Below are 23,139 nucleotides of genomic sequence, written 5' to 3' on the forward strand. Positions count from 1 at the left end.
AGCACGCCAACCGTACCAACTCAGCAGCACCACCAGCAGCTTCGCTTGCTCTCTGTGCCTCTCTGGCTGGCATGGCGTCTTCTGGCGGCGCGCGCTCACCGGCGGCGGTGGTCTTAGACGACCTTGTGGATGTTCGCGACCGCGTGGCTATGCTGCAGACCGTGCTGCAGGAGTCTTCGCCTGGGGCGACCGTAGAAGCGGGGGAGCTGGTGGAGGGGATGACGGCCAAGCTGTCAAGCGCCTTGTCGGCCGTTCTCGGCACCGGCGACGGCAGCGTGGCGTCGTCGTCGTCGGGAGCAGGCGGGGGACCGGGCGGGAGGAGGAGGAGAACCGGCGCGGCGTCGTCCGGGCCGCACCGCCGGAGCAGCTCCAGGGGAAGGTGAAGAAACTCTAAAACCCTTTTATCAACCGTGCGACAAGTAGCTAGCTATAGCTATAGTAGTATTTCTTGGATGCGCTTCAGTATGCATGCGATTTAACAAATTATATTTTGCAAATTGGACTATTAATTTGGCGGCACAGTGGGAGAACTTTAAGAACCAATGATGAGGGGACGACTTGTGATGACCGATTCCTGTGTTATCAGATTGATTGAAAAGTAGATTCACTAAAAAAAAAGATTGAAAAGTACTCCCTTTGTCCCGAATTACTTATCGCATGCATGGATGTATCTAGATATATTTTAGTTCTAGATACATCCATTTCTGCGACGAGTAATTTAGAACGGAGGAAGTAGATGTCACTAAGATTAGCATGCATGCATGGGTATATCAAATCATATATACTCCTATCTGTTATTCATGGCAGGATGAAGAGCCCTCTAATCAAGACGGTCACCGCTACGACGCTCACAGATGGCAAGTCATGGAGGAAGTACGGACAGAAACAGATAAATGACTCAACTAACCCGAGGTACACCATCTCGATACGTCGAGCTGTCCAAGTATAAGTAAAGAGTGATTACTGAATCACTAGTATTGTACTCTTTCTATCTCATAATATAAGAGCGTTTTTTGCACTAGCATATTGTAAAAACCGTTTTTATATTATGGGACGGATGGAGTAGCTTGCTAGCCAAGCACACTTGCCAACTGCTTAATTAACTAGTTGCATAGTTGAGCTTTTTAATCTTATCCTTTTAAGGGAAGTTGAGCTTTTCCATTGATTAAATGCATGCATGGATACGGTGCTTATTGCTCCCTATATACAGCACCAGTTGTTGTATTGGGGTATTATTGGAGTAGCTAGTAGACTTGTAGCTAGCTCACATAATGTACTCCCTCCGTTCGGAATTACTTGTCTCGGAAATGAATGTATCTAGAACTAAAATACGTCTAGATACATCCATTTCTGCGACAAGTAATTCCGAACGGAGGGAGTAGGATTATTACTGATTTGCATATGGGCATATATCCAGGAGCTACTACAGGTGCACGCATTTGCCAGATCAAGGCTGCAAGGCCAAGAGGCACGTCCACGTATCCGAGGCCAACCCGTCGGAGTACACCATCGACTACTACGGCCAGCACACCTGCAGGGACCCCTCCACGTTCCCATCGCTCATCGTCCAAGGTGCCGCCGACACTGCCCCGCCGCCGGACTGCGCAAACCTCATCAGCTTCGCGCCCATCAATGGAGCCAACCGCGCTTTCACCGCAAGCACGAGCACGAGCGCTTTTGCTCATCATCTTATGAAAGAACCGGTTGATCATCATCCAATGCTCTTCTCCCAATTCTCCAACTACAGCTCCTCGCCGCCGGCTCAGGAGGGTATACCCAGTGGCTCGTCATCGCGGGCTTGCCACGAAAGGTTCATGCAGTACGCCGGCGGGCAATTTGTGGACATAACTGGCCGGAGTACGTCGCCGTTGACCGTGGGATCAGCCCCAGCTGAGTACTGGCCAGTGGTGGGTGTTGCCGGTGTCGACATGGATGCTGGCGCGGGCATGGACAGCTTCCCTTCCTCGCCGAGCAGCCTCGGGTTCATGTCGGGATCGTTGGGGGGATCATTTGGCAACACCGTTTGCGACGACGACCTGTTCAGCTTTGATTCCTGACCATGCCTATGTGCATGTGCATGCTAATTGAGCTATTAGTTGGGTGTGCTGTCTATGTATATATGTTGTTGCGGGATGTCTATGTATGTATATTGGGCATGTATGTAATTTGTATCATATTAGTATGTCATGTGTAAATATATATGTATTTTTGTCCGTATGACCTTAAATTAGATCAGCCAATGTACCAGCCCATCTTTGTGCGAAGTATGCTTGATGATCACCGGAAGGATGATCAGCCAATGTACCAGCCCATATTCGTGGTAGGAGGGCCATGGCGAGAACATCCCTCTACGCGGACGACGCGGCCGTGTTCATGGCCCCTATCAAGAGCGATGTCGACAACCTGGCGGCAATTCTAAAGGGATTCGGGGAGGTGACTGGTCTTTGCACCAACTTCCAGAAAAGCTCAGTTGTACCCATCCGCTGCTCCCGTGTCCGATTGGGCCATGTCCTACAGAGTTTGCCTGCAACTAGGACCTCCTTCCCGATGAGATACCTGGGCCTCCCACTCTCGATCTGGCAACTCAAGAAGGTGGACCTACAATTCCTAGAGGACAAGGTTGCCAACAAACTGGTTACTTGGGAGGGTCAAAACATCACTACCATTGGCCGCACGGCCCTTGTCAGGTCTGTGACCACCTCCCAGGTGATATACTTTATCACACCGCTTGTCGTCCCTCTGGGCACACTGCACAATGTCAACAAGCTGGAGCGGGCATTTCTATGGTCGGGTTCAGACAAGACCACCGGGGCTAAGTGTAAGGTCAACTGGGAGGTGGTTTGCCGTCCAATTCAGTATGGAGGACTAGGGGTGTTGAACACTGACAAATTTGCTCGGGCTCTGAGATTGCGCTGGCCTTGGTTTGAATGGAAGGAACCAAGCAAGATGTGGGTGGGCACAGAAAACCCATGCGACGAGGCCGACCTTGACTTCTTCTACGCTTCCACCACCATCATTTTGGGGAATGGGGCTAGAACGCCATTCTGGGACTCCCCATGGTTGCTAGGGCGCAAGCCTAAGGAGATTGCACCGCTCATTTACGAGGCCTCCTCAAAAAAAAAACTAGAAAGTGCGGGAAGCTATTAAGGACAATGCTTGGATTTTAAAGATAAGGTCAGACACTGTGGTATCCGTTGACCACATAAGGGAATTTTTTACCCTTTGGATGCTTTTACTTGACATCATTCTTGACGAGCACTCCGAGGACGACATCGTCTGGAAGCACACAACTAACGGGCAATACTCGGCCGCCTCCGCTTATAAAGCACAATTCTTGGGCATGGTTAATTCTCCCATGGAGCAAATGGTGTGGAAGGCTTGGGCACCGCCAAAAGTCAAGTTTTTTGCTTGGCTTGCTTTACAAGACCGGATTTGGACGGCGGATAGATTGGACAAGCGTGGGTGGCAAAACTGTGGTCATTGCCCTCTTTGTGGGAGGGAGCAAGAAACAGGGGCTCACCTTTTATTCAAGTGCCGCTTCACCAATAGGTTGTGGAGACTGGTCATCGACAAGCTAAGTCTGGACCATATGGACCCTTCCAGTTGGCACCTTGGAGCCTCCGTCAAGGAATGGTGGGCGAACATGACCGGATTGGGTATTCCCAATAGGAAGGCCATGGCCTCCCTCACAATGCTTGTTTCATGGACCATCTGGAACGAGAGGAATGCATGCATCTTCCGTCACAAGAACGCACCGCCGCCGATCCTAGTCAACAACATTCTTACCGACGCTAGACTATGGGTGACGACAGGAGCTAAAAAACTAGGGGACATTCTAGTACGTGAGTAGTTGCCATGTGGCGTGTTATCGTGGGTTGTAAACAATCAAACTTTATTCTCCTCTTAATTAAATGATGAGGCAAATCTTTTGCCTCCGTTTCGAAAAAAAAATGATCACCGGAAGTTAGACTGATTCTAGACCATCTTTTCTGCTCACCAGTTTATTGGCTGATGATGCTAGGAGCTCATTTGTTGAATAAAAACTCTCAAGTTTGAACGCAAAAAGTGTTTATTTACGTTTAAAAAATAGAAACTAGATTTCATTACCTAACCTACGCATACAAAAATGGTTTAAAGCTCAATATTATTAATCATTTATTACAAGCACATGAACCAAACTACACAAAAAATCCCTAGTAAGTCACTCTGATCTTTTGGCGCCAAGATCCATCAGCTACTTGCGATGCGACCATTGTATTAAAGCCCATGATTGCAACCAACTACTCCCTCCGTCCCATGATATAAGAATGTTTTTGACATTAATGTCAAAAACATCCTTATATTATGGGACGGAGGGAGTTTAATGTCAAAAACATTTTTATATTATGGGACGGAGGGAGTAGTACACAAGAGTAATACCTGCATGTAAGATTGAACCTTTTGTGTTGTCAGAACTTTATATAGTTCTAGCACAACCAAATAGAAAAACAAAAAAAACCATTACAAGCAACTCAAATAAAAAAAACACTACAACCCCCATAAAATTAAGTGAGCGGAGAGACCTGTGAACCCTTGCAGGCAAGATTAAAAAAAAGTGAATACAACAACGCGGTACAATATTACTCCACAATCAGAAAATAGCTGCTAGACCGCCTCTCATTGAAGGCTGCACTAGGTAGCATAGTTTTCTCATCGATGCTTAGTTGGACTAATGGATATCCACGTTGGCCCTAGTGACAAAAAAAGTTGGAAAATGTCACGCCAAGTTTGCAAGTCTTTCACTCCAGAAACTTTGACTACACTGCATATATAGTACTGAAAAAACTATTGAATTGGCTCTACCACTCGACACATAGCTCGAGTCATTTTCACATAGAAAACAAAAGCAAGGAACTCATTCATGGATTAGTCCTCCAGGTGATAAGCTCAAATGGAACAAGGCCACAAAGGCAAAGAACATGTGTAGTTCTTCCACATTTTTCTATCTTGCGTCCCCAAAAAACAAAGCAATGAAAACTACTTGCCAGGTCACCACGAGTGGTCTCCAATTCTCAAGCCAGTAAGTTACATCGATCCATTTAAAATCTTACAAAGTACTTTCCCCCCTTGGTGTATATGCTACCAAGTCAAAGTCGAGCTAAGATTCAGCACTGAGGCGTGAAAATGGTCCCTTCACTTCTAGGAGAAGTTTCAACTATATATACTCTGTACCTTCTTGCATGGCTATCCTACTTTCTATGCATTAGTTCTTCTTCAAAGAAATTATAATAAAGTATGATCCACAAGTGTCACAATAATCGCTACATGAACTATATTTACAATAATGAGGGAAAATACTCACCTCGGCTTCATGTACATGTAAGACCAACATGCGCCAACTGAACGTAGCTCGGATTATTAGGCTGATCATAATGGGAAGTATCATATACTAATGTATGATACTGCCTCCATAGCATATAGTATTATAGCTTGGTATCATAGTAGTCTCATTTATTTTTATGCATGACACGTACTAGTACATCATTTAATATGATACAATATCATGTCATGATACTCAATTATCCTTTTCCTCATTTAATCGTGTGTCACATCAGCAAAAATTCCTAGTTGACATGCATGTGTTGGGGAACATAGTAATAATTTAAAATTTTCTTACGTGTCACCAAGATCAATCTATGAGATGCTAGCAACGAGAGAGAGGGAGTGCATCTTCATACCCTTGAAGATCGCTAAGCGGAAGCGTTACAAGAACGCGGTTGATGGAGTCGTACTCGCGGCGATTCAAATCGTGAAAGATCCGATCAAGCGCCGAACGTACGGCGCCTCCGCGTTCAACACACGTACAGCCCGGGGATGTCTCCTTCTTCTTGATCCAGCAAGGGGAGAGGAGAAGTTGAGGGAGAACTCCGGCAGCACGACGACGTGGTGGTGATGGAGCTCGTGGTTCTCCGGTAGAGCTTCACTAAGCACTACAGAGGAGGAGGAGGTGTTGGAGGAGGGAGGGGCTGCGCCAGGGAAGGGGTGCGGCTGCCCTCTCTCTCCCTCACTATATATAGGAGGAAGGGGTGAGGAGGAGGCGCCCTAGGGTTTCCCTAGGGGAGGGGTGAGGGAGTCCTGGACTAAGGGGTCCTTGGGCGTCCGGCCTGTTGGGCATGGGCCGGACTGATGGGCTATGAAGATACAAGACCGAAGACTCTCACCCGTGTCCGGACGGGACTCTCCTTGGCGTGGATGGCAAGCTTGGCGTTTGGATATGAAGATTCCTTTCTCTATAACCGACTTTGTATAACCATAGTCCCCGCCGGTGTCTATATAAACCGGAGGGTTTAGTCCGTAGGGATAATCATAATCATATAGGCTAGACTTCTAGGGTTTTAGCCATTACGATCTCGTGGTAGATCAACTCTTGTAATACTTATATTCATCAATATCAATCAAGCAGGAAGTAGGGTATTACCTCCGTAGAGAGGGCCCGAACCTGGGTAAACATCGTGTCCCCTGTATCCTGTTACCATCGACCCTAGACGCAAAGTTCGAGACCCCCTACCCGAGATCCGCCGGTTTTGACACCGACATTGGTGCTTTCATTGAGAGTTCCGCCGTGTCGTCATCAGAAGGTTCGATGGCTCCATTCATCATCTACAACAACGCCGCCCGGGGGATGTCTTTCTCCCTGGCCAGATCTTCGTACTCGGCGGCTTCACACTGCGGGCCAACTCACTTGGCCATCTAGAGCAGATCGATAGCTACGCCCTTGGCCGTCAGGTCAGGTTTGGAAGCTTGAACTACGTCGCTGATATCCGCGGAGACTTGATCTTCGACGGATTTGATACCATGGCAGCCGCTCCCTGCCACCGCAATGAACATGACCTAAATCTGTCATCAGACCATACTCAGGAGATTGCGCCTGTAAGCGCTCTGGCCCTAGATCTGGAGCAGCCTGTGCCATCCGAAGACGGGAAGCTTAACCCCGCCACGGAAGCCGCAGAATCATCGGCATTGGGGCCGCACACATACTCAGCTTCGAGCGGGGTCTGCGTCACCGGACCCCCGGATTCATCTCCGGTCACTGGTTCCGAACTACATGCATCCGCGTCCGCCGAGCCTTACCAGGCGCCGATCGTCGAATTCAGTTCCGCGGACATCTTCCGGCACTCACCTTTAGGCGATGTGCTAAACTCATTAAAAACCCTCTCTTTAGCAGGGGACTCACAACTGAATTATATCCAGTTTGAACTGGGGGCTGATGACGGGGAATTTCGTTTCCCACCCACCTCCCACTGAATAGCCACTATCGAAGATCTAACCGACATGCTCGACTACGACTCTGAAGACATCGATGGCATGGACGAAGATGCCGAAGAGGAGCATGCCCAAAACCCGCCATTTACCGGGTGCTGGACGGCCACCTCCTCCTAAGACGTATACATGGTGGACACACCCAAAGAAGTTAACAACGATGACAAAGAAGACCAAGTGGAAGATAAACCTCCTGAGATACAGCCAAAGCACCGACAATAGCGGCGCCGCTCTAAGTCAGGCCGTGAAAAAGATAGCAATACCGAAACAGGAGAAAACAACATTCTAGACGATGCCGAAGACAATGAATACCCCGTTGAGCCAACTTCCGAATAGGACGAACGTGAAGATGGGCGAGTTAGCCCTGATGAACATGCCGAACACGAAGACTCGGAGGACAGTAACTATCTTCCACTCTCCGAGGATGAGGTGAGCCTCGACGACGAAGATTTTATCGTGCCTGAGGAACCTCTCAAGCAAGAGCGCTTTAAGCGCCGACTAATAGCCACTGCAAGGATCCTGAAAAGGAAGCAACAACAACATCAAGCTGATCAAGATCTTCTCAAGGATAGATGGACTAACGTCCTGGCAGCCGAGGAATACGGCCTCGAGCGACCACCCAAAAGTTACCCGAAGCCCACACCCCTAGGAAACTTGCCTCCCAAGCCGGGAGGGGCGGCTGCCCTAGGGGAGGCGCCCCCACCTCTCCAGGTTAAGTGAGATGGGGTGGGAGTGGCGCACATCCCCTTAGTGGGCTGGTGTGCCCCTCCCATTGGCCCATAAGCCCCCCCCCAATGTTTGCCGGGGCCTCCGAAACTCATTTCGGTCACGCTGGTCATCACCCGGTACTCCCAGAACAATTCCGAACTCCAATACCCTTTGTCCAATATATCAATATTCACCTCTGGACCATTCCGGAGTTCCTCGTCACGTCCAGGATCTCATCCGGGACTCCGAACAACCTTTGGTAACCACATACTATTCCCATTACAACTCTAGCGTCACCGAACCTTAAGTGTGTAGACACTACGGGTTCAGGAACCATGCAGACATGACCGAGACATCTCTTCGGCCAATAACCAACAGCAGGATCTGGATACCCATGTTGGCTCCCACACGTTCCATGATGATCTCATCAGATGAACCACGATGTCGAGGATTCACTCAATCTCGTATACAATTCCCTTTGTCCATCGGTATGTTACTTGCCCGAGATTCAATCGTCGGTATCCCCATACCTCGTTCAATCTCGTTACCGGCAAGTCTCTTTACTCGTTCTGTAATGCATGATCCCATGGCTAACTCCTTAGTCACATTGAGCTCATTATGATGATGCATTACCGAGTGGACCCAGAGATACCTCTCCGTCATACGGAGTGACAAATCCCAGTCTCGATTCATGCCAACCCAACAGACACTTTCGGAGATTCCTGTAGTGCACCTTTATAGCCCCCCAGTTACGTTGTGACGTTTGATACACCCAAAGCATTCCTACGGTATCCGGGAGTTGCAAAATCTCATGGTCTAAGGAAATGATACTTGACAATAGAAAAGCTCTAGGAAACGAACTACAGATCTTGTGCTATGCTTAGTATTGGGTATTTTCCATCACATCATTTTCCTAATGATGTGATCCGATTATCAACGACATCCAATGTCCATGGTCAGGAAACCATAACCATCTATTGGTCAACGAGCTAGTCAACTAGAGTCTTGCTAGGGACATGTTGTGGTCTATGTATTCACACATGTATTACGCTTTCCGGTTAATACAATTATAACATGAACAATAGACAATTATCATGAACAAGGAAATATAATAATAACCATTTTATTATTGCCTCTAGGGCATATTTCCAACAGTCTTCCACTTGCACTAGAGTCAATAATCTAGTTCACATCACGATGTGATCAACACTAATAGTTCACATCGCCATGTGACTAACACCCAAAGAGTTTACTTGATTCAATAATCTAGTTCACATTGCCATGTGATTAACACCCAAGAGTTTACTAGAGTAAATAATCTAGTTCACATCACCATGTGATTAACACTCAATGAGTTCTAGGGTTTGATCATGTTATGCTTACGAGAGAGGTTTCAGTCAACGAGTCTGCAACATTCAGATCCGTGTGTTCTTCGCGAATCTCTATTTCATATTGTAGATGTTGCTACTATGATCCACTTGGACCTATTCCAAATGGTTGCTCCACTATATGTATCCGGTTTGCTACTCAGAGTCATCTGTATAGGTGTTAAAGCTTGCATCGACGTAACCCTTTATGACGAACTCTTCATCACCTCCATAATCGAGAAACATTTCCTTATTCCTAAGGACAATTTTTGACCGTTGTCCAATGATCCACTCCTGGATCACTCTTATACCCCCTTGCCAGACATGTGGCAAGGCACATCGCAGTACACAGCATGGCATATCATATAGAGCCTATGGCTAAGGCATAGGGGACGACTTTCGTCCTTTCTCTTTCTTCTGCCGTGGTCGAGCTTCAAGTCTTAACTTCACACCTTACAACTCAGGAAAGAACTCCTTCTTTGACTGATCCATCTTGAACTCCTTCAAGATCATGTCAAGGTATGTGCTCTGTGAAAGTCTTATATTATCAGGCGTCTTGATCTATCTCTATAGATCTTGATACCCAACATGTAAGTAGTTTTACACAGGTCTTCCTTTGAAAAACTCCATTCAAACAACCATTTATGGTTTCCAGAAATTCTACATCATTTCCGATCAACATATGTCATCCACATATACTTATCAAAATGTTGTAGTGCTCCCACTCACTTTCTTGCAAATACAAGTTTCTTGCAAACTTTGTATAAACCCAGATGCTTTGATCACCTCATCAAAGCGTATGTTCTAACTCCGATATGCTTGCTCCAGTCCTTAGAAGGATCGCTGGAGTTGCATACATTTTAGCATACTTAGGATCGACAAAACCTTCTGGTTGTATAACATACATCCTTTCCTCATGGAAACAGTCAATGAAACTTTGTTTTGACATCCATCTGCCAGATTTCATAAATGAAAATGCAACAACTCCTAACATAATTCTAACAGACTTTAGCATCGCTATGATTGAGAAAGTCTCATCATAGTCAACTCCTTGAACTTGTCAGAAACTTCTTTGAGACAAGTCGAGCTCCATAAATGGTGACAATACCATCAGTGTCTATCTTCTTCTTAAAGATCCATTTTTTCTCAATGGCTTGCCGATCATCGGGAAAGTCTACCAAAATCCATACTTTGTTCTCATACATGGATCCTATCTCGGATTTCATGGCTTCCAGCCATTTGTTGGAATTCGGGCCCACCATCGCTTCTTCATAGCTCATAGGTTCATCGTTGTCCAACAACATGACCTTTAAGACAGGGTTACCACTCAAAAGTTGTACACGCCCTTGTCGACCTACGAGGTTTGATAGTAATTTGATTTGAAGCTTCATGATCATCATCATTAGCTTTCTCTTCAACTGACGTAAGTGACACAGAAACATCTTTCTGTGATGCGCTACTATCTGGTTGAAGTGAAGGTTCAACAACCTCATCAAGTTCTATCTTCCTCCCACTCAATTCTTTCGAGATAAACTCTTTCTCGAGAAAGGACATGTTCCTAGCGACAACCACTTTGCCCTCAGACCTGAGATAGAAGGTATACCCAATCGTCTTGTTTGGTATTCTATGAAGACACAATTTTCCGCTTTGGGTTCGAGCTTTTCTGGCCGAAGCCTATCGACATAAGCATCGTAGCCCCAAACCTTAAGAAACAACAGCTTAGGTTTCTTGTGAAACCATAGTTCATACGGTGTCGTCTCCACTGACTTATATGGTGCCCTATTTAAAGTGAATGTAATTGTCTCTAATGCATAACCCCAAAATGATAGCGGTAGATCGGTAAGAGACATCATAGATCACACCATATCCAATAGGGTGTGATTACGACGTTCGGACACACAATTACGCTACGGTGTTCCAGGTGGCGTCAACAGTGAAACGATTCCACCTTGCCTTTAGTGATTGCCAAACTCATAACTCAGATACTCTCCCCTTGATCAGATCATAGGGACTTGATCTTCTTGTTGTTCGGTAACACAGTAATTTCAAAAAAAATCCTACGCACACGCAAGATCATGGTGATGCATAGCAACGAGAGGGGAGAGTGTTGTCCATGTACCCTCATAGACCGTAAGCGGAAGCGTTATGACAACACGGTTGATGTAGTCGTACGTCTTCACGATCCGACCGATCTTAGCACCGAAGATACGGCACCTCCGCGATCTGCACACGTTCAGCTCGGTGTCGTCCCATGAACTCTACATCCATGTGAGATCGAGGGAGAGTTTCGTCAGCACGACGGCGTGGTGACGGTGATGATGAAGCTATCGGCGTAGGGCTTCGCCTGAGCACTGCAACGATATGACCGAGGTGGAAATCTGTGGAGGGGGGCACCACACATGGCTAAACAATCAACTTGTGTGTCTATGTGGTGCCCCCCTCCCTCGTATATAAAGGAGTGGAGGAGGGGAGGGCCGGCTCTCTCTATGGCGCGCCCCAAGGGGGATTCCTACTCCTAGTAGGAGTAGGTTCCCCCCCTTCCCTAGTTGGAGTAGGAGAAGAAGGAAGGGGAAGGGGAGAGAAGGAAAGAGGGGGGGCGCTGCCCCCTCCCTAGTCCAATTCGGACCAGCCCATGGGGGGCGCGCAGCCACCCCTTGAGGACCTTCTCTCCTTTCCCGTATGGCCCATTAAGGCCCATTACTCCCCCGGCGAATTCCTGTAACTCTCCGGTACTCTGAAAAATACCCGAATCACTTGGAACCTTTCCAATGTCCAAATATACCCTTCCAATATATCAATCTTTACGTGTCGACCATTTCGAGACTCCTCGTCATGTCCGTGATCTCATCCGGGACTCCAAACAACCTTCGGTACATCAAATCACATAACTCATAATGCAAATCGTCATCGAACGTTAAGCGTGCGGACCTTACGGGTTCGAGAACTATGTAGACATGACCGAGACACATCTCCGGTCAATAACCAATAGTGGAACCCGGATGCTCATATTGGCTCCTAAATATTCTACGAGATCTTTATCGGTCAAACCGCATAACAACATACATTGTTCCCTTTGTCATCGGTATGTTACTTGCCCGAGATTCGATCATTGGTATCATCATACCTAGTTCAATCTCGTTACCGATAAGTCTCTTTACTCGTTCCGTAATGCATCATCTGCAACTAACTCATTAGTCACATTATTTGCAAGGCTCATAGTGATGTACATTACCGAGAGGGCCCAGAGATACCTCTTCGATAGACGGAGTGACAAATCCTAATCTCGATCTATGCCAACTCAACAAACATCATCGGAGACACCTGCAGAGCATCTTTATAATCACCCAGTTACGTTGTGACGTTTGATAACACACAAGGTGTTCCTCTGGTATTCGGGAGTTGCATAATCTCATAGTCGGAGGAACATGTATAAGTCATGAAGGAAGCAGTAGCAATAAAACTGAACGATCATTATGCTAAGGTAACGGATGGGTCTTGTCCATCACATTATTCTCTAATGATGTGATCCCGTTCATCAAATGACAACACATGTCCATGGCTAGGAAACTTAACCATCTTTGATTAACGAGCTAGTCAAGCAGAGGCATACTAGGGGCACTCTGTTTGTCTATGTATTCACACATGTATTAAGTTTCCGGTTAATACAATTCTAGCATGAATAATAAACATTTATTATGATATAAGGAAATATAAATAGCAACTTTATTATTTCCATTAGGGCATATTTCCTTCAGTCTCCCACTTGCACTAGAGTCAATAATCTAGTTCACATCGTCATGTGTTTTAACACCAATAGTTCACATCTTTATGTGATTAGTTCACATCTCCATGTGACTAACACCCAAAAGGTTTACTAGAGTAAATAATCTAGTTCACATCGCTATGTGATTAACACCCAAAGAGTAATCATGTTTTGCTTGTGAGAGAAATTTAGTCAACGGGTCTACCACATTTAGAGCCGTATGCATTTCGCAAATTTTCTATGTCTACAATGCTTTGCATGGAGCTACTCTAGATAATTGCTCCCACTTTCAATATGTATCTAGATCGAGACTTAGAGTCATCCAGATCGGTGTCAAAGCTTGCATCAATGTAACTCTTCACGACGAACTCTTTGTCGCCTCCATAACCGAGAAACATTTGCTTATTCCACTAAGGATATTTTTGACTGCTGTCCAGTGATCCACTCCTGGATCATTATTGTACCCTCTTGCCAAACTTATGGTGAGGTACACAATAGGTCTGGTACATAGCATAGCATACTTTATAGAACCTATGACTGAGGCATAGGGAATGACTTTTCATTCTCTTTCTATTTTCTGCCGTGGTCGGCTTTTGAGTCTTTACTCAACTTCACACCTTGCAACACAGGCAAGAACTGCTTCTTTGACTGTTCCATTTTGAAATACTTCAAAATCTTGTCAAGGTATGTACTCATTGAAAATATATCAAGCGTCTTGATCTATCTCTATAGATCTTGATGCTCAATATGTAAGTAGCTTCACCGAGGTCTTTCTTTGAAAAAATCCTTTCAAACACTCCTTTATGCTTCCTAGAAAATTCTACATTATTTCCGATCAACAATATGTCATTCACATATACTTATCAGAAATGTTGTAGTGCTCCCACTTACTTTCTTGTAAATACAGGCTTCACCGCAAGTCTGTATAAAACCATATGCTTTGATCACTTTATCAAAGCATATATTCCAACTCCGAGATGCTTGCACCAGTTCATATATGGATCGCTGGAGCTTGCTCACTTTGTTAGCACCTTTAGGATCGACAAAACCTTCTAGTTGCATCATATACAACTCTTCTTTAAGAAATCCATTAAGGAATGCAGTTTTGACATCCATTTGCCAGATTTCATAAAATGCAGCAACTGCTAACATGATTCAGACAGACTTTTAAGCATCGATACGAGTGAGAAAAATCTCATCATAGTCAACACCTTGAATTTGTTGAAAACATTTTGCGACAATTCGAGCTTTGTAGATAGCAACACTACTATCAGCGTCCGTCTTCCTCTTGAAGATCCATTTATTCTCAATGACTCACCGATCATCGGGAAAGTCAATCAAAGTCCATACTTTGTTCTCATACATGGATCCGATCTCAGATTTCATGGCCTCAAGCCATTTTGCGGAATCTGGGCTCATCATCGCTTCCTCATAGTTCATAGGTTCGTCATGGTCTAGTAACATGACTTCCAGAACAGGATTACCGTACCACTCTGGTGGGGACCGTACTCTGGTTGACCTACGAGGTTCGGTAGTAACTTGATCTGAATTTTCATGATCATCATCATTAGCTTCCTCACTAATTGGTGTAGGAATCACTGGAACTGATTTCTATGATGAACTACTTTCTAATTCGGGAGAAGGTACAATTACCTCATCAAGTTCTACTTTTCTCCCACTCACTTCTTTCGAGAGAAACTCCTTCTCTAGAAAGGATCCATTCTTAGCAAAAAAAATCTTGCCTTCGGATTTGTGATAGAAGGTGTACCCAACAGTCTCCTTTGGGTATCCTATGAAGACACATTTCTCCGATTTGGGTTCGAGCTTATCAGGTTGAAGTTTCTTCATATAAGCATCGCAGCCCTAAACTTTAAGAAACGACAACTTGGGTTTCTTGCCAAACCACAATTCATAAGGTGTCAACTCAACGGATTTAGATAGTGTCCTATTTAATGTGAATGCAACTGTCTCTAAAGCATAACCCCAAAACGATAGCGGTAAATCAGTAAGAGACATCATAGATTGCACTATATCCAATAAAGTACAGTTATGACATTCGGACACACCATTATGCTGGGGTGTTCCAGGTGGCATGAATTTGTGAAACTATTCCACATTGTTTTAGTTGAAGACCAAACTCATAACTCAAATATTCGTCTCCGCGATCAGATCATAGAAACTTTATTTTCTTGTTACGATGATTTTCCACTTCATTCTGAAATTCTTTGAACTTTTCAAATGTTTCGGACTTGTGTTTCATCAAAAAGATATACCCATATCTGCTCAAATCATCTGTGAAGGTCAGAAAATAACGATACCCGCCGTGAGCCTCAACACTCATCGGACCGCATACATCAGTGTGTATTATTTCCAATAAGTCAGTTGCTCGCTCCATTGTTTCGGAGAACGGAGTCTTAGTCATCTTGCCCATGAGGCATGGTTCGCAAGCATCAAGTGATTCATAATCAAGTGATTCCAAAAGCCAATTAGCATGGAGTTTTTTCATGCGCTTTACACCAATATGACCTAAACGGTAGTGCCACAAATAAGTTGCACTATCATTATTAACTTTGATCTTTTGGCTTCAATATTATGAATATGTGTATCACTACGATCGAGTTTCAATAAACCATTTATATTGAGTGTATGACCATAGAAGGTTTTATTCATGTAAATAGAACAACAATTATTCTTTGACTTAAATGAATAACCGTATTGCAATAAACATGATCCAATCATATTCATGCTCAACGCAAACACCAAATAATACTTATTTTAGGTTCAACACTAATCCCGAAGGTAAAGGGAGTGTGCGATGGTGATCTTATCAACCTTGGAATCACTTCCAACACACATCATCACCTTGCCCTTAACTAGTCTCTGTTTATTTTGCAACTCTCATTTTGAGTTACTACTCTTAGCAACTGAAACAGTATCAAATACCGAGGGGTTGCTATAAACACTACTAAAGTACACATCAATAACATGTATACCCAATATACCTTTGTTCAGTATGCCATCCTTCTTATCCGCCAAGTATCTAGGGCAGTTCCACTTCCAGTGACCATTTCCTTTGCAGTAGAAGCACTCAGTTTCAGGCCTGGGTCTAGCTTTGGGCTTCTTCATGGGAGTGGCAACTTGCTTGCCATTCTTCTTGAAGTTCCCTTTCTTTCCCTTGCCCTTTTACTTGAAACTAGTGGTCTTGTCAACCATCAACACTTGATGATTTTCTTGATTTCTACCTTCGCTGATCTCAGCATCGCGAAGAGCTTGGGAATTACTTTCGTCATCCCTTGTATATTATAGTTCATCACGAAGTTCCAGTAACTTGGTGATAGTGACTAGAGAACTCTGTCAATCACTATTTTATCTGGAAGATTAACTACCACTTGATTCAAGCAATTATAGTACCCAGACAATCTGAGCACATGCTTACTGGTTGAGCTATTCTCCTCCATCTTGTAGGAAAAGTACTGTCAGAGGTCTCATACCTCTCGACACGGGCATGAGCATGAAATACCAATTTCAACTCTTGGAACATCTCATATGCTCCATGTCGTTCAAAACAGTTTTGAAGTCCCGGTTCTAAGCTGTAAAGCATGGTGCACTAAACTATCAAGTAGTCATCATACTGAGCTTATCAAATATTCATAACGTCTACATCTGCTCCTGCAACAGTTCTGTCACCTAGTGGTGCATCAAGGACATAATACTTTTGTGCAGCATTGAGGATAATCCTCGGATCACGGAGCTAGTCCGCATCATTGCTACTAACATCTTTCAACATAGTTTTTCTCTAGGAACATATCAAAAATAAAATGGGGAAGCTATATGCGAGCAATTGATCTACAACATAGATATGCAAATACTATCATGACTAAGTTCATGATAAATTTAAGTTCAATTAATCATATTACTTAAGAACTCCCACTTAGACAGACATCCCTCTAATCATCTAAGTGATCACGTGATCCATATCAACTAAACCATGTCCGATCATCATGTGAGATGGAGTAGTTTTCAATGGTTAACATCACTATGTTGATCATATCTACTATATGATTCATGCTCGACCTTTCGGTCCCAACATTTTGAGGCCATATCTGCATATGCTAGGCTCGTCAATTGTAACCCGAGTATTCTGCATGTGCAAAACTGGCTTGCACCCGTTGTATATGAACGTAGAGCTTATCACACCCGATTATCACGTGGTGTCTCAGCACGAAGAACTGTCGCAATGGTGCATACTTAGGGAGAACACTTATACCTTGAAATTTTAATAAGGGATCATCCCATAATGCTACCGTCGTACTAAGCAAAATAAGATACATAAAAGATAAACATCATATGCAATCAAAATATGTGACATGATATGGCCATCATCATCATGTGCCTTTGATCTCCATCTCCAAAGTACCGTCATGATCTCCATCGTCACCAGCATGACACCATGATCTCCATCATCTTGATCTCTATCAATGTGTCGTCACATGGTCGTCTTGCCAACTATTGCTTTTTCAACTATTGCTATCGTATAGCAATAAAGTAAAGCAATTATATGGCGCTTGCATCTTATGCAATAAAGAGACAACCATAAGGCTCCTGCCAGTTGCCGGTAACTTCAATAAAACATGATCATCTCATACAACAAATTATATCTCATCACATCTTGACCATATCACATCACAACATGCCTTGCAAAAACAAGTTAGACGTCCTCTATTTTGTTGTTGCAAGTTTTACGTGGCTGCTACGGGCTTTTAGCAAGAACTGTTCTTACCTACGCATCGAAACCACAACGTACTATAATGATTGCTCTTTGATCTTCATAAAGAACCCTATTCATTGAAACCGATTCAACTAAAGTTGGAAAAACAGACACCCACTAGCCACCTATGTGCGAAGCATGTCGGTAGAACTAGTCTCGCGTAAGTGTACGCGTAATGTCGGTCTGAGCCGCTTCATCCAACAATACCATCGAATCAAGAATCAACTAGTGACGGCAAGCAATATGTATATACCCACGCCCACAACTCCTTTGTGTTCTACTTGTGCATATAACATCTACGCATAGACCTGGCTCGGATACCACTGTTGGGTAACGCAGTAATTTCAAAAATTTCCTATGCACACGCAAGATCATGGTGATGCATAGCAACTAGAGGGGAGAGTGGTGTCCACGTACCCTCGTAGACCGTAAGTGGAAGCGTTATGACAACGCGGTTGATGTAGTCGTACGTCTTCACGATCCGACCGATCTTAGCACCGAAGATACGGCACCTCCGCGATCTGCACACGTTCAGCTCGGTAAGGTCCCATGAACTCTAGATCCAGCTGAGGTCGAGGGAGAGTTTTGTCGGCACGACGGCATGGTGACGATGATGATGAAGCTACCGGCGCAGGGCTTCGCCTAAGCACTGCACCGATATGACCGAGATGGAAATCTGTGGAGGGGGGCACCGCACACGGCTAAACAATCAACTTGTGTGTCTATGGGGTGCCCCCTCCCCTGTATATAAATGAGTGAAGGAGGGGAGGGCCGACCCTCTCTATGGCGTGCCCCAAGGGGGATTCCTACTCCTAGTAGGAGTAGCTTTCCCCCCTTCCCTAGTTGGAGTAGGAGAAGAAGGAAGGGGAAGGGGGAGAGAAGGAAAGAGGGGGGCGCCGCCCCCTCCCTAGTCCAATTCGGACCAGCCCATGGGGGGGCGCGCAGCCATCCCTTGAGGCCCTTCTCTCCTTTCCCGTATGGCCCATTAAGTCCCATTACTTCCTGTCCCTTCAAAGGGTGAGCTGTGGCATGCATGATTTGAAAGTGTGATGGAATAACTAATCGTGACAGGTATGAACACTTCTCACATATAGGACGCGGTAAGAGAGTTTTGACATTGGAATACAATCCGATCTGAATTTGAGTCCGATTGGTAGGATACAGTATTACTAGTATAAAACACAATGTGATAATCTGTTTTTCTTGGCAGGATAATCTGACCTTTTAAATACGGATAATATACAACCATGAAGTTTTAAATATTAACAAACAATATGTGAATAATATCTTTGCTTATGAGATGAGGCATATGCTTGTTAGTTATTTTGTTTGCTTATTTTAATACCTTCTAGTGCTTCATGTGCTCTTAAAGTGTATAAGTATTGATATTTGCCGAACTCGATATTTGCTCACTGTTTATGTAAAAAAATTAGTTTAAAACATTTATATATTTTTCGTGTATGAATGTCGACGTATATGCACGTGTATTCATTATCGTACCATGTTTGAATCCTCACAACCCGGTACTAGAATCCGCATCCGCCCCGCTTCCAAATCCGAAATAAATATAGAATAGAATACTGTATAAGTATTATCCGTCTGGGTCCAATCCGGTCTCACCCCTACTAGTGACTTACCGAGTCTTTCACTCCAACTTACTGAGTCTTTCACTCCAAAGATTTTGACTATACTGCATATATAGTACCGCAGTTGGCTCAACCACTCGACACATAGCTACAAGAAAATTCACAAAGAAAACAAAAGCAAGAAAACAAAGGCAAATAACATGTCTAGTTTTCCAACATCTTTTATCTTATGTTTCGCGAAAAACAAAGCAATGAAAACTACTTGCCTGGTCACCACGAGCGGTCTCCAGTTAATCAAGTAAGTCGGTTACATCTAGTTCTTATCTGATGACTTTACATCTGTAAAAGCTAAGTACTTTTTTCTCCCTTGGCTTATATGCTATCCAGTAAAAGATGAGTTAAGCTCTAAAGTTTGAATTCTCAAGAAATTTCAACTATATATACTCTGAACCTAGCTAGTGCATGGCTATGCTACTTTTTTTTAACACGGTACATACGCAAACACTCGTATATACGCGCATATACTCACCCCTATGAACGCACACACGCACATTTTATCCCTATGAGCACCTCCAAGAGACTGAGCTGGCATATTATCTTGAGATTTACAAAGTCATCGTAGACGTCTCGTAGTTGACGGGAAAGTCTCTTCCCACTGAACACGCATCGCCGAAAATCATGAAATAATTCAGGAATATGCGGGCGCCAGGACTTGAACCCTATCCTCCTTTTGGTGCATGTGGATCTTGCTTTGTACTTTTGATTCATAGCTGTCACCATAATCGTTACATGAACTTTAATTACTACAACAATTACGCAAAGTACCCACCTTGGCTTCACGTACAAGTAAGTCCAACTTGGGATCAAAAGCATACGTTGAGCTGGTTTAATATATCATGATTAAATTTGGTTTGATGTTGGGTGAAAAAGGTAAATCTATTTAAAGCTGCCATAACACGACAAATATATACTTCCAAATCGCATGGAGAACCTCTTATAGCTTCTTTTTCAGTAAATCTATCAGCTTGGACATGTGAGTCCAGTGAGTCATCTTACTAGTTTATTTGAAATGGCATCTACTTTTTAGGTCAAAATATTTTACATGTTTATTAAATAAGCTCAGGGAAACAAAAGCAAATAACATGTGTAGTTTCTTCAACATCTTTGTTTATCTTACGTTCCTCCACTAGTAGAAAACAGGGCTTTGGTCCAGGCCGGGTCAACCCATTAGTCTCGGTTCAGTCCAGAACCGGGACCAATAGGGGCATTGGTTCCAATTCGTGAGCCCAGGGGGCCGGCCGGGCCACGTGGGCCATTGGTCCCGGTTCATCTGGACTTTTTGGTCCCGGTTGGTGGGATGAACCGGGACCAATGGGCCTCGCTACTGGCCCACAACCATTGGTCCCGGTTCGTGCCTCAAACCGGGACTAAAGATTAGACCTTTAGTCCCGGTTTGAGGCATGAATCGGGACTAATGGGGTTGAGACCTTTAGTCCCGGTTCGTGCCACGAACCGGTACTAAAGGTCCCAATTTCAAACTCTACCCCCCCCCCTCCGGATCGCCTTTTCAGTTTTAAAAAAAAATAAAAGAAAATGATGGAAATGTCAAAAAATAAAAGAAAATAAGTTTCCCATGTGATATGTGGTCTAGTTGTTGGGAAAATTTGCAAACGTGAATTTTGACTTTATTTGCAAAATCTCTCTGAAATTTGTAAAAATGGGCATAACTTTTGCATACTAACTCTGATGAAAAAGTTTTTTATATGAAAAATCATCTACTCGAAAAGTTACATCCGAATTTAACGGCGGAACCACGTTAAACATTTTCAAAATCCTCAAAAACCTAATAGAAAAAAGTTACGGGGCTTTGAAGATCTAGAGTGAAAAAAATCAAAAAAAATTCAAACAGTGGGAAAACTGTGGTCAAACAATGATCGAACTAATTATTCTAGAATATTAGTGTTACTAAATAATTATTTCTGTTCTTTCAATTTTGGTCAAATCTGGTCAAACTGTGGTCAAACTAATTATTCAAGAAATATTAGTGTTACTAAATAATTATTGTTTTTTAAAACAATAGTTTCAAAATAAAACTATGAAATGTGTCACTTCATGCTCAAGCAAAATTCCTGAAGATTAATAGGATTGACATCTTAGTATTGTCAGGAATACAACAAGTGCAGACTTGGAGTGAGGGAGAATAGAACCCGGAAGTTAAGCGTGCTCAGGCTGGGGGAGTGGGAGGATGGGTGACCGTTCGGGAAGTTAGATGATTTGAAATAATGAGGGGTGATTAGAGGATAAATTGAGAAGTGATGAGGGGTGGTGATTACAGACTAGAGGTTAAAATAATTCAGAAATTTGAAAATAAAAAAAAAAATTTAAATTTTTTTTTCAAAAAAAATCATAAAATTTCCTTTAGTCCCGGTTGGTGTTACCAACCGGGACTAAAGGTGGAGCTCCACGTGGCCGCGCCCTTTAGTCCTGGTTCTGGATTGAACCGGGACTAAAGGAATAGCCATTAGTACCGACCCTTTAGTCCCGGTTCCAGAACCGGGACTAAAGGCCCTTTTTCTACTAGTGCTCAAAAAAATAAAGCAACGAAAACTACTTCTCTGGTCACCACGAGTGGTCTCAAGTTCTCATCAAGTCAGTCCAGTTACATTCAGTTCTTATCTGAGTACTTTACATCTGTAAAAGTTGAGTGCTTTATTTCTCCCTTGGCGTATAATCCAGATATGCTACCCAGTAAAAGTTGAGCTAAACTTCAGAGCTGAAGTCTAAAGTCTAAAGAAGATGATCCTTTCAGTTAATGGAGAAATTTCAACTATATATACCTCCGAACATTCCCTGTCTTAGCTAGTGCTGGTGGATCTAGCTTTCTACTTTTGTGCATGTGAATCCGGCTTTCTGATTCGGTTCATTAGCCGTCCTCAAACTAAACAATAATCAAGTAACTCACTGTCACGTATATGCACTAATTAAAGCTGTCATAATACGCCAAATGTTTGATTCCAAATTGCTTGGGGAAATGTCTTAGCCTTCCTTTCAGTAAATCTATCAGCTTGGATATATATGAGGCTAGTGTTGTCGTGCTTGTTTATCCGCAAAAAAATAAGTGCTATCTTGCTTGTTTATCCGCAAATCGCAAGTGGCAGTTACTTTTTAGGTTGAAGATTTTACGTGTAGATCAAAATCACCTGCCACACAAGTAGAATCTAACTGGTGATCCTGTCTTGGTAAATAAATTCTTCCTTGATCGGTTCATGGACTCCATCAAAGGGGAAAGATTGCATCCAAGATGTGGCAGCGTGCGTCTAAAGTAGTATGGTGCAATAACTAATCTTCATCTGATAGGTACGAACACTGTGTTCTTAGTCTTAGGTAGATGTTTTTTCATGTAGAGTTAGCTCATAATAGTATAAAATTGGTGTAAGAACACCACTAGGTCCCTGTATGAGATGTTTTTTTTTCTAAAGCAGTAGACTTGCACATGAAGCCACTGCCAGGCGATGGTGTCATATTTAATCTGGTTCATGATACAAGTGTGATTCACACTAATAGGAAATAAACATCATGTGCTTACCGTTCTCGTTCAATTCAGGTCGAAGACCTGTTTGGACTAGCAAGAAACGAACGGTTAGAACC

The 23,139-nt window shown here is 43.7% G+C and overlaps 1 protein-coding gene across 1 annotated transcript; it reads left to right on the forward strand.

Moving 5' to 3' along the window:
• On the forward strand, nucleotides 1-2,149 carry LOC123184718 (probable WRKY transcription factor 33). The gene is made up of 3 exons (XM_044596793.1): nucleotides 1-379; nucleotides 808-912; nucleotides 1,418-2,149. The coding sequence occupies exons 1-3, from the start codon at nucleotides 72-74 to the stop codon at nucleotides 2,055-2,057; spliced, it is 1,053 nt and encodes a 350-aa protein (XP_044452728.1). The 5' UTR covers nucleotides 1-71; the 3' UTR covers nucleotides 2,058-2,149.
• Nucleotides 2,150-23,139: the final 20,990 nt, after the last annotated feature.

This window comes from Triticum aestivum, chromosome 2A, assembly GCF_018294505.1.
Source record: "Triticum aestivum cultivar Chinese Spring chromosome 2A, IWGSC CS RefSeq v2.1, whole genome shotgun sequence".
Taxonomy (NCBI): Eukaryota; Viridiplantae; Streptophyta; class Magnoliopsida; order Poales; family Poaceae; genus Triticum; species Triticum aestivum.